The sequence below is a fragment of the Ambystoma mexicanum genome, chromosome 14 (genome assembly GCF_040938575.1).
Source record: "Ambystoma mexicanum isolate Mex_15411 chromosome 14, UKY_AmexF1_1, whole genome shotgun sequence".
NCBI classification, from domain to species: Eukaryota; Metazoa; Chordata; class Amphibia; order Caudata; family Ambystomatidae; genus Ambystoma; species Ambystoma mexicanum.
In genome coordinates, this window is record NC_090940.1 from 379,765,833 (window position 1) to 379,778,290 (window position 12,458).

The window sequence follows — 12,458 nt, forward strand, 5'->3', positions numbered from 1 at the left end:
TCTGAACAGGCTAACGGCAAGTCAGGGGCAGCAAGACCCAGTTGGGAGACACGCATACAATTATCCTAACAGGAATAATCTGGTGAAACCAACATTACTTTTGGGACGAGGCACAAACGAATCACAGGTGAGTAATACCTTCACATCTACTTTCTATTAGAATGGCAAAACGGTTTCTAAAAAGGAAAGAAAGAGGTTAACCATACCTTTGAGAATAGTGCATCAGACATCCAAGGTATGTACAAACTTTTGAAACTGTTCACTCTTGGAGAGTTTTTAGGCAAAGTTTGTATGCAGTACCCTGTGGGAACACTACAAACAACTAGGACTACAGTTGTAGGCAACCCAACCTTTGGTATAAGCTTGTACTACACAGTTTTGGTAGCGTGATGAGCAGCCAGGCTCATCTCAAGAGGGGAAATGTGAGCTGTAGTGGAGTTACACACAGATTCATTTACAGGTATTCAAATAAACTTGCACTCAAGGTTTCTTGCATAAACAATTAATGTATTTATCAGTCAGTTATAAAGCCTCCTTCAGAAGGGAGCAATAGAATAGTAACAAATCTACTTCAAAACTGTACATCGAGTTTCTGGATCAGACAAGGCCCTTTTGGGATGGCCCACAGACAACCTACACCCACAGTTAACTTCAGTAACAAGGGTGCTGGGGAAATCAATACCTTACTGTTGGCATACAGAATACGTAAGTAAGACAAAAGTTATTAGAACACAAGAAATAAAAATAGTCATAAGCAGGGCAAATACTTTCAGATAGCTCTGAGAAGTCATTCAATTCAATAGGCTAAGCCAAAGTCAATGGGCCAAAGTCTTTGTATATGATGCAGCACTTCAGTTAAACGGAAAAGTCTTTGCACAAGTTCCTAGGCGTCTGAGAACAAGAATCAAATGTAGGGCCAAAAGCTGATTAGACTTGTGAGTTGCAGAAGTTACAAGCACTTCCACAGTAAAAGAGGTGAGTTCTTAGGCTAGATTTACAGTACCTTAGTAAAGAAAAAAAAAAGATGCAGCTCAAGACTTCTGTTCCTTAACAGCTCTGCAGATCTCACAGTTCCTGGGCTTCAGTCGTGGGGACAAGAGGGAGGAAGTCGGGGACTCCTACACTGTACTGGCACCGTCAAAGCTGGCAACCGGCAAACTACTTTCAGTGGCTGTTTCGCGTTTCAGCTCCTTGCAGTACAGCAAATGGCAATAAGCGTGGTTCCTGGCTGTCAAGGTGGACTTTCCTCACATTTGAGGTCCCGCACACAATGGAGGAGGGGGGGGGGGGGTTGGGGAGTGGTGGGGGCAGGGTCAGGCTTGGTAAGTCCTGCTTCGTGAGAGTCTGGAGGATCTTCCAAAAGCTTTAGGCCAGCTTACAAGCAACGCACACAATCTGGTGCTCCTCTCCCTGGCTCTACGGTTTCCTGTAGCACTCTGAGGAAATGCAACCAGCTCGGAGATGGGTGGCCAGGTGGCTTACTTGAGAGTCGATTGGTCCTACCAACTCAAAGGGAGAAGTCGTCCTTTGCAGGGCTTCTAGGTCGATGCAAACTTGGCGATTCGGACCTGCAGCAGGGCTTCACCGGGCAAACCAACGGTCCAGGAGCTTCCCTCTTCAAGCTCTTTGGTTCCTTCGTCCAGTGGTCGACTGCCTTCCAAGCCAAGAGACTCCTTTTATTCAGTTCTCTCCCATTCATTCCAGCCTAGCTGCCCCTCACCGAGTGTTAGGCAGAATTGCATGCAGTACCCTCTGGGACCACCACATACAATGAGGACCACAGGTGCAAGCAAAACCAACCTCTGGTATGTCTGTACTACACAGTTTGTGGTAGCGAGCTGAGCAGACAGGCTTATCTCAAGAGGGAATGTGAGCAGTAAAAGGAGGTTACACAGAGGTCTTACAATCACAGTGGTTCAAGTAGACATACTCAAGGTTTCTTGGTAAAACTTAATTTATTACACAATCATTTAGAAAATGATTACTAGAAAGAGGCAACATATACACAAATAAACTTAAACACAAAAACCGATATGTTTGAGCAAATTAGGCTCCCCTGAAATAGGAGCAAAATAGCATTTCAGTTACTTTAAATCGGAGGGCAAAGGCAGAGGTTAGCAGAATAGATCAAACACACTTTATTAGGCAGTGCAAATAGTTTTAGTTCACTAGAGGACTGGATTTAGTTCAATAGGCCTAGGCCAAAGTCAAAGGACTAGTGTCTTGGACATGAAAGACCATTAAACAGTAAAGTCTTTGCCAATGTTCTCAGAAGTAATTTGTATGAAAAAGAATCATATTGGGACACAAGCTGATTAGGCCTGTAAGTTGGGAAAGTTCCACAAACTTTCACTGCAAGAGGCGTTCCCTCAATCGGGTTGGCACAGTACCTTAATATGAAGCAAAAGATGCAGCTGAAGACGCTGGTTCCTGCAGATCTCACTGCTATTGAGCCTCAGTTGTGGGGACAAGCGGGAGGATGTCGGGGGGACTCCTGCACTGCATAGTCGGAAAATGCGCCAAAATGGAGTCACTTCAGTTCGAGTAGCAGTCAAGCACACAAGCTGGTGTCCCCCCCCCCCCCCCGGTTAATCCTAACTAGCTCCAAGAATGGTATCCAGGTGGTTTACGAGTTGATTGGTCCCACCAACTCAAAGGAAGAAGTTGTCCTTGAAGGGGTTAGTCTGTCAAAATACACTTGGCAATTCAGACCGGCGCAGGGCTTCACCGGGCAAACTAACAATCCAGGAGTTGTAGCAGCCGTCCTCTTCCAGCTAGTCTTTGGTTCTTTCGTTCCAGTGGTTGACTGCTTTCCAGTCCAAGAGACTCCTTTTAAACAGTTTTCTCCCAATCAATCCAGCCTAGCTGCCACACCCAGCAGGGTGGCTGTCCTTGCCGGACAGTCAGCCAGCCAGCCAGCCAGCCAGCCAGCCAGGCCAGATTGCATTTGGGTCTCCTAGGAGACTAAGCATAGGGAGTTTCGGGCACCTCCCTCCCTTCCTGCCCACCCCAGACACTCGGGCCCCAGAGGCGGTCTTCAGTCCTGAAGCCCGCCAAAGGCATAGAAACTAAGGGACCAAACCTAGTTTGGCGCGCAGAGTCAAACATTAGAAGGACCTTTCCAAAAAGAAATGTTCTGTTAAAAAGGTACTTATATAGCGCACCGTCACCAACGGAATTGGTCCCCAGGCGCTCTGACGGATCTGTAAACAGGAAGGACGGGTAGGGTTAGTCGGGAGGAGGGGAGCAGGAGAGTGGGATGAGTGATGAGCTGTTGGCAGCTTCTGCATGGTATACGAGTGCTGGGCTTTGGTGCTAGTATCGGATCAGGCAAGACCTCGAGTGCTGTAGGTGATGTTTATGTGTTGTTGATGCAGTGTGGTAAAGTGCGTGCGGATTGCTGAGAGAGCTGGTTGAGTGGCTTTGTGTGGTTTAAGTATGCAGAACATTGAGGGTTGGGTTAGTGGTGCCTGTGCCCTGATTCAGGTACTTATGATTCCGTTAGAGTTGTATCCGTGTGGGTTGGGTTGATGCTGGTTCCTCATGGGCCGCCTCGCTTTGTTGGTGCTGCGCTGACCCCGCTGTATCATAGTAATTGGATTGATAGGTGCATCTGACCCTTTCTTCGGGTGTGGGACTGGGTTAGTAATATCTCCATTGTCTTATCTGGTGTGACACTGGTCAGTTGAGGTTTTGAAAGTATCCGGGTCGGAGTGGTGTTGATGTGGCGTTCTAGTGCTTCCGTCTTGGTGAGCCTGTGTATTCAGTCATTCATTTCGGAAAAAGACTGGGACGAGTTTAAACAAAGTGGCTTAAGGCACTGTGAAGATTTGCACAGAACTAGTAAATCTTCCTTTCATGGTTCAACCCCAGAACGTTTTGCTTTATTAGTGGGAGATTTTTCATTAATACCTCAGTGAGTGGGAACCTTTTTCCACTCCCACATAATCTTTAACTTTGTATGGGTGTCATTTTTAAGACTCTCCATAGTGTCTTTTTAAAGTTATCTTTAACAACTTATTGGTAAGTGACTGTTGTTGCTGGGATGCCCTAGGGGCTCCCCTTTAACTTCTTTGTGCTAACCTTGAGTGAACTACAGTTCCAAAGGGTAGAAACATCTTTGTATCCTTTTACATTTTATTTAGTGAAACCAGCACACCCGACCTTATGTGGAGTGCTGGGGAGATACAATATATCACCTTTCACAGTTAATGTTATGATTCTGTTACAGGGACAAGCTTAGCTTCAATAGCCGGTGGCAATGATACCTTGTATTAATTTGGTGCACCTTTACCGCGGGCTGTGTTCACAGCTGCAGTAAAGAAGGAACCAAGGGTGTATTTTTACCAAAATGGCCAGGTCTTTTTTCGCCATTTTAGTTCTCGTCTCTTGTTCCTTCCCCAGACATCCAGGGTGGGAAATTCCTTTGTGTGATCTTTGTCTTCGGCAGGAGTCCCCTGGACTCCCTGCCCAGGCTCCAGTCTAAGAGCAGAAAGTGAGGTAGGAGTCCAAAACTCCCCAGCTCTTTGTCTTACGGCTAGCAGCAAGTCAGGGGAAGCAAGACCAAGTTGGGGGACACTCTCACAGGAGAATAAAACACCTTCACATCTACTTTCTATTAGACTGGAAAAACAGTTGCTAAGGAAGAAGAGATGTTAACCATACTTTTAAGAATAGTGCATCACACATTCAAGATCAGTAAGAAAGTTTGTAACTGTTCTTAGAATTGCAGTTACCAACTCTTTACAAGTAAGTAACTTGTAAACACTCTTTTCTAAGCAGAAGTCTCAATCCCTCGACAGTCTTTCCCTTATTCTTGGAACATGAGTGTTCTCAGTGGCAGAAGGGGGGCGGTCACTAGAACTAGTGACCAACAGGCAGTGTCAGAATAGGTTCTTTAGTAGCAAAAGTCAGAGTTCCTTAGGAAAACTCGGCAAACGGGTAAGTGCTTTACTTTTGAGTTAGAAGAGTGTCCAGGGGCTTTGCAGCAGACACCCTAGCAGGATTCTAGTAGTGGAACTGGGTGTACTGGACGAGGGACTTCCCAATCACAGAAGACACCACATAGCTACACAGCATTGAAGATTTTGCAGCAGGAGAACTTTAGGGTCTGCAGCCAAATACCCAGTCAATGGATTCCTTGTCGTGGAGACGGACAACAAGACCTCAGAAGGGACTTTGCAGCAGGGATCGAAGAAGGCTCGAGGCAAGGTTTTCCTTGAGGCTGAATGCGGTTCTGCAGATCTGGCGCCTTTTCAAGGACCACAGAAGCCAGAAAAATCACGGTTGAATTCTTGTCATTACAAGGTCCAGCACTCTGTTGAGGGGACTTTTCAGACTCGATTTGTGTCTCTAGGGATACACCAGGATGCCCACAAAGTTTCAGCGAGATTCGCAATTTGGAAGACTGCACCGCACGATGGCTCGAGGTCCCAGGGTATAAGGGTATTGCTGACCTGCAAGGTCGCAGCAAGACGTGGGATGGCTCAAATTGCAGGTCTCTAGTCTGGTGGGTCTCACCAAGCTCTGGGTCATAGTTTTCGGAGTCTCCAGGTCGACTGGAAGGAAGGGCTACTGCAGGCTCTCCGGCCGATTGAAATAGTTTAAGCCACTTTTCCTTCATCCTCCTCTTCGGTTTCAGTGGTCGACTTGTCTTCAGCTTCCAGGATCGCAGTATTTGACAGGAATTACAACAACTTCTGCATTCGCTCCCTGCAATTTACAACAAAGGGTGGTCTGGTTGTCCAATCAGGACAGCCAGCCCCTCACTGGGAGTTATCCCCATTCAGGCAAGGAGGAAGACCAAGGGCTGCAGAGATTTGGACTCCTCGCATGATTCCAGCCTTCACAGACAGACTGGAGCCTGGGCAGGGAGTCCAGGGGACTACTGCCGAAGATAAAACAAAGCAATTTCCCGCCCTCGATGTCAGAGGAAGGAACAAGAAAAAGGACAAGCAACACTAAAATGCGCAAAAAAGAAGACAGGGGCCATTAAGGTAAAATCAGCACCCTTTGGTGCCTTTACTGCAGCTGTGAACACAGCCTGCGGTAAAGGTGCACCAAATTAATACAAGGTATCACTGCTAGCAGCCATTGACGGTAAGCTTGTCCTGGTAACAAATGTGACCTTTCGAATGAGAATGGGGATACATGGTATCTCCGCAGCACTTCGTAGGGTGGGGGATGCTGTCTCACCTAAGAAAATGTAAAAGGGATCCAAAGATCCTTTCTACCGTAGGGAACTGTAGTTCTCACAAGGTTAGTCAGAGAAATATAAAAAGGGGAGCCCCTAAAGCAACCCAGCAACAATAGGCACTTACTGTATAGGTACTTACTGTAGAGTAAAAGACTGAGTGGAAAAAGGATCCCACTCACCAAGGTATAAGGAAAAATAATTCATCAGTAAAAGCAAAAGGTTCGGGGGTTCACAGGTCAGGAAGATGGATCATTGCTGTGAAAATCTTAACCAAAGGGTAGCCATCACATCATACAGACCTCCAGTTCTCTCAAACAATCAAATATGGTATGCAGACTTCTGGTATCCAATGACAGTTGCTTCTATTGATAAAGCTATCCAAAATCATGAAGTGTTATTCAGTGTTCCGAGTCTGATTGAGCAGAAGGGAAAAACATTCTGGCAGTTGACAAAGCAGCGCATCAGTGACAAACTCCTAGCCTTGAAGGGTTAGGATATTAATTGGCAAATTGAGACCGCAAAACTAAAGAGGGTCAAAATTTTAAAAAAAAAAACCACAACTATCACAAAAATGTTCTGTCTTGCACTCGACTGCAGATTTTGGCAAGGGGATTACCTTTCATTCTTCTTTGCGAGTCATCAAGTAATTTCTGAGTAGCTGGATACATTCTGCCTGGTTTGTAAAACAGATGAGGCTTCGTCTTGGTTCTTATATATTTAATTATCTTAGAGTTGTGTTCATTCCATTCTTCTTGCTATCGTGAGGGGAATAAACCATTAAATTATACAAAAATGCCTCATGCATATAACCAAACACCATGTATAATAGTCAGAACCTTCTAAAAACTCACCAAATGCGCAAGTTCAACCTTTTGCTCCAAGAGACGCAGTTCTGTCTGTTTGGTACGCCTCTCCTCAAACAATTCTCTTCTTTCATTTTCCACTTTCTTCTTCTCCTCTTCTGCTTGAACTTCAAGTTTCTTTTCGATTTCCTTGCGCCTTTTTTGCTGTAGGTGAAAATAGGTTGTGTTATAATAAGTGCTTAACCGCTTTGCAGAGAAAGTAAAATGGTTTTTTACTGTGCAACAATGCAATTTATCTTATCTGAATATCCTTTGCTGAATAAAGTAAGAACAGGGACCTTTCGCATACAGGTTTCAAAATTGCTGGGAGTCATTTAGCTCCTACTTCCAGCCAATAAGAACGTGGTTAGCTTGAAATCAACAGCTAGCAGGAACTACATTTGACGCTGCAAGCAAACTGGTGCCTTACCGAAATGTATGACATTAACTGAGTCTTGTAGAACATTGTTAGGTACGTTTTTCAAAATCCATCTGGACTTACACTTCATAATCCTCATCTCTTGGTTTTAGATCACCAACTTCTAATATAGGCCTGTACTACACAAGTCCGTAGAGTGGCTGAGCAGCCAGGCTCATCGTAGAAGGGAGGAAATTTGAACTGTAGAGTAGTACTGTTTCAGAATTGGTGTAGGAACACGGAGACTACAAAACACTTATCGCTTTGGTATTAGGTAACCCACCTTTTGGTATAGGTCTGTACTACACAAGGTGGTAGTGTGACTGAGCAGCCGGGCCCATCTCAAGAGGGGTAAATGTGAGCTATAATGCTGTAGCAATGAAATTCGTATTTACAAGTAACCAAGTAACACTTGTACTCAAGGTTTCTGATAATTTATCAATTTTTAAATAAGCATTTTTTTTAAAGGGCAATGTATGTAGCAATCAAATACAGTCTAAAATACTTTTCAGCATCAGCACAAGTTAGTGGATACTCTTTGGATATGCTTTACACAATTCCTATATCCGGAGGTGACTTCATTCACAAGGACAGTAATGGCATTTATATATTACTAGTCATACTTTGCAGATTCTGTGGTTGCAGAAAAGGAAAGTTTAAAAAGGAAGGAAAAAAGGTTAAACAGGTTCTCAGTACAAGTGAGGACAATTAAATCTTCCAATGAGATCTAGACCAGCCTTTCCGAGCAATAACAATCTTAAAAGTTACCACTGATGGAGGGACAGACATATCAAGTCAATGTGTTAGACGAGTCTGCAGGGAGCCAGAGCACCCAAAGTCAATTGGAACAGTCTATGGAGCTGAAGCACTTAGATCGAAAAGTATTTTAAAGTAAGAGTTTGTTGGAAATCACTTGCGGAGTTTTAGGGAGAATTCTCAGAAATGTGCCAATTCCCTTCTAGCTTAGAGACCCCTCCCGCACACCCTGAATCTCTTTTGCTGGACATAAGGACTTAATTTTTATCATGGAGAGGGAGACATTTTTCCTCCACTAATGCGTGTTTATTTGAACACTGTCTTTGGTTTTGGAGTCTGAAATTCCACAGGCAACTTTACATACTGACAGCACACTCAGTGCAGTGCCAGAGAGATCCTCTGGATCGCTGCTATTAATTCGGCAGTTGTGCTATTAGCAAGAAGCTGAAACCGAGAAGTGCAGCTCACCTGAATTGCGCCCATTGCTGCTACCAACCTTCAGTTGCTTGCAGCTCTGCCCTTCACAAGCCTCCCAGGTTGTGGCCCAACAGTGATTTCTTTTTCAACAAAACTAACACTGTGCAAGACATTTACTACCTTCAAGAAGTGCTTCAGCTCATCTAGACTTTGCTCAAGTTATATTGGCTGTCCTGGCTCCCTGATAGACTTCATACCCTTTGACTTTGGGTTTAACTATCCCTCCAAAAAGTCAAACACCTTACTTGTGTGGCTGGGAAAGGGTTAATCTACTTTGCATTGGGGGTTCAAAAGTGCTTAAATGTTTGAGAAAGTTGTTAACCATCGTTTCCTTCGCTAACCTTTTCCTTTTTGCCACAACTTCAGTATTACCATTTAAGTGTGAAAAGTGATACATTAATGTCCAGTGTCCTAGCAATTCAAGTCACCTCATGGTGTAGGAATATCTGTGTGCCATCCCAAAAGGGCATCTACTTTATTGAACGGCAAGAGTGTATTATGAAGTATTTTTATTGTTGCTTTTCAGCAAGATTGTGTGCAGTCCTTTTGGGAGACAGCAACCATGACATCCTGGCAAGAGGAACCCAACCTTTGGTATAAGTCTGTACTACACAGGTTGGTAGTGTGGCTGAGCAGCCAGGCTCATCTCAAGAAGTCAATGTAAGCAGTAAGGTTTTTACACAGATTCAGTCCCTTCCAGAGTTGTGGAAAAAGGAGTTGGAGTACAGCAGCAGGGCTTCACCAGGCAATCCAAAGGTCCAGGAGGATGCAGCAAGCTCCGTTCGACTCTGCTTTTAGTCCCAAAGCACTTGCCTTTTAAGCAGGTTTCTCCCATTCACGCACAGCCTAGGCTGTCAAATAGTAGGGTGGCTGTCCTGAAAGGACAGCCAACCAATCGGGACTGGTTGCATTCATGCACTCCTAGAGACAAAGGACAGGGGAGTTTTTCGGGAACCTCCCTCACATCCTGCCTTTCCAGACACACTGGAGCCAGAGGCGGCCTTCACAGCTGAAGCCCGCCAAAGACAGGTCTCACAAACAGAAAATGGCAAAAAAAAAAAAAGACTGGGGCCATTTTGACAAAAAAGGTCACCCATGGGTGCTATACTGCAGCTGAGGATTCAGCCTGCGGTAGAAAAGCACAATGGTAGGAAAATTAAACCACTACCATCAGCCATTAAAAGTAGTGAGGGTAATACATTATTTTTTTAGAGAATGTAGGATAAGGGGCAACTGTGTAACCCCCCACCCTCCCAGCACACCACACTTCCATTAGTGGGGAGCATAGGGTCACAACACGGCATAGACTTGTTGTTTGTTTTGTGAACTTGTCTGTGCCCTAATGCCCTTGTGTGCAAGGCGTGCACTATAAAAGGCTTAAAGTAATAGTAAATAAGATGGTGTGTGCTGGACCTACAAAGAGAAAAAGTAAGTAAAGTCCATTTCACTTTATTATTCTTGGGAACAGTACTCACAAGTATCTTAAGGATTTCTCTGCACACTGCATTGAAGGTGCTGTGTGTCACCATACAAAAAGTAGATGCTAATGGAGTTTGACAGACTCCAAAAACAGTGGAAACAATCACAATCAGCACAAAACACGTTAGGGAGAATTCTCAGAAATGTGCCAATTCCTCTCTACCTTAGACCCCCAACCCTTTTGCTGGACTCTAAGACTTTAATTTATAACCTGAGAGAGACCTTTTTCCCCCACTCATGTATTTCACTGTGATTGAAACACTTTTTGGGTTTGGAGTCTGAAACACCATAGGCATCTTTGCATTGTGACAATACCTTCAGTGAAGTGGCACAGGGCAGTCTTAGGTTTCCCAAAGTTTAAATACCTTCTATTGGATAAACTGTTTCCAAGAGCACTGGAGTGAAATTGACTACTTACAATGTGTAACTTTCTAGACCCAGCACACACTACCTTACCATAGGGTGCTGGAGGGGGCTATACTTAGTATCCACTTTGTCTAGTTTCTCATGTACCATTTTTATGTTACATTTTCTACAATTAATGGCTGGTGGCAGTGATTGACTTTTTGCTACCATTGTGTTTTTACTGAGGGCTGCGTTCGCAGCTGCAGTTTAAGCACCCATGGGTGCTCATTTTGTTAAAATGGACCCAGTCTTTTTTTCACCATTTCTTGTTGGAAAGGTGCTTCTTGGTCCAACCAACTCAAAGGGAGAAGTAGTCCTTGAAGGGGCTTCTCTGTCGAGATGAACTTGGCAATTCAGACCTGCAGCAGGGCTTCACTGGGCAAACCAATGGTCCAGGAGTTACAGCAGCCGTCCTCTTCCAGCTCTTCTTCGGTTCTTTTGTTCCAGTGGTCGACTGCTTTCCAGTCCAAGAGACTCGCCTTTTAAACAGTTCTCTCTCCTTCATTCCAGCGTAGCTGTCACTCACCCAGCAGGGTGGCTGTCCTTGCCGGACAGTCAGCCAGCCAAACACGCCAGAGTGCATTTGAGTCTCCTAGGAGACTAAGCACGGGGAGTTTCAGGAGCATTCCCCCACTTCCTGCCAACCCGACACTCTGGTGCCAGAGGCGGTCTTCAGTCCTGAAGCCCGCCAAAGGCTTAAGAACAAAGGGACCAAACCTGGTTTGGCGTGCAGAGAAACTCTAGGACCTTTCCAAAAAAGAAACAGCAAAAAAAGACGAACGAGACCCGTTTCAACAAAGAGGCTTAAGGCAAAATCTTGAACAACATGGCTCATGCAATTTATTTGCTACCAGTATTCGCGGTTGGGAAAAATCATGGTTGTTCGTTGTAAAACCACTGCCACCAGCCATTTCGATAGGAAAGGGTAGCATTTGACTGCTACGCTACCCGAGTTTCTAGACAGGGGATACTAGTAACCCCTCCATACTCTACAGGAAGATAGTGATAATCAAAGAAAACAAAAAGTAAAACATCAAAATACATGAGTGGGGGGGAAAAGGCTCAAACTCTTAACAGGTAAATAAACCAAGTCCTCAAAATCCAGCAAAGTTGCTGGGGGTCTAAGGTGAAAGGAATTAGCACGTTTATGAGAATTCTCCCTAACACTTGATGCTAGTATAACTATTGACCGTTCAATCATAAACCCAGCAAGAGCCAAAAATAAAATGTACCATCATGACTGGATATGCACTCAGGTTAAAGGTAGTACCCATGTAGATATTGACATGGCACTGTTTGGACACAAACAATTTCGCAACATGATTGATTATCTGATTAAAAGCCCATCGCAAAATATCAGAAACCAGTACCCGAGATTCAGATTAAACCTCTGGTAGACAAATGACATACTGGCAAGGCGAAGCATTATCAGCAAGGATCTGAATTTGTCGTTTCTGTAATAACAAAAATGTAAGACATTGCAACATAATTGTAGACTGCCCTCTTTAAGGAGGTATTTAATACATATTGTCCTGTGACCGAGACGGAGACCTGGCATACGATCTTTAATTCCCTCAAGAATAGCAGTTGAAATCGCACTAGTACATTTCTTGGATCTTATATTGAAATCTGAATAACAAGCATCATCAAGTCTGCATGTGTAAATTCTTAATTACTTAATTACTTAATTTCACACTAGTGTAGATTGTTCTCAGTCTCAAACAGACAAATCTTAATCAAGTTACAGCTTTGGGAAAGTTGCACACAAAAAGGATCTGCTTTTAAGTGATGCTTTTATTAATGTGCGCTCTTTAATGTGTCATAGCATTATACATATTCTTCTAATAGGTTGTTTTAATTGGATGTTTAAGGGAATATTTACTAA

General features: G+C 44.2%; 1 protein-coding gene across 1 annotated transcript in view; it reads right to left on the bottom strand.

The window, feature by feature from the left end:
- PNN (pinin, desmosome associated protein) overlaps positions 1 to 12,458 on the bottom strand; it is a 330,597-nt gene that overhangs the window by 45,511 nt on the left and 272,628 nt on the right. Inside the window, exons 7-8 of the mRNA XM_069637495.1 lie at positions 7,048 to 7,203; positions 6,813 to 6,951 (exon numbers count right to left, since the gene is read on the bottom strand). Coding sequence (XP_069493596.1) covers positions 6,813 to 6,951; positions 7,048 to 7,203 — 295 coding nt within the window. The remainder of the gene's footprint in view (positions 1 to 6,812; positions 6,952 to 7,047; positions 7,204 to 12,458) is intronic.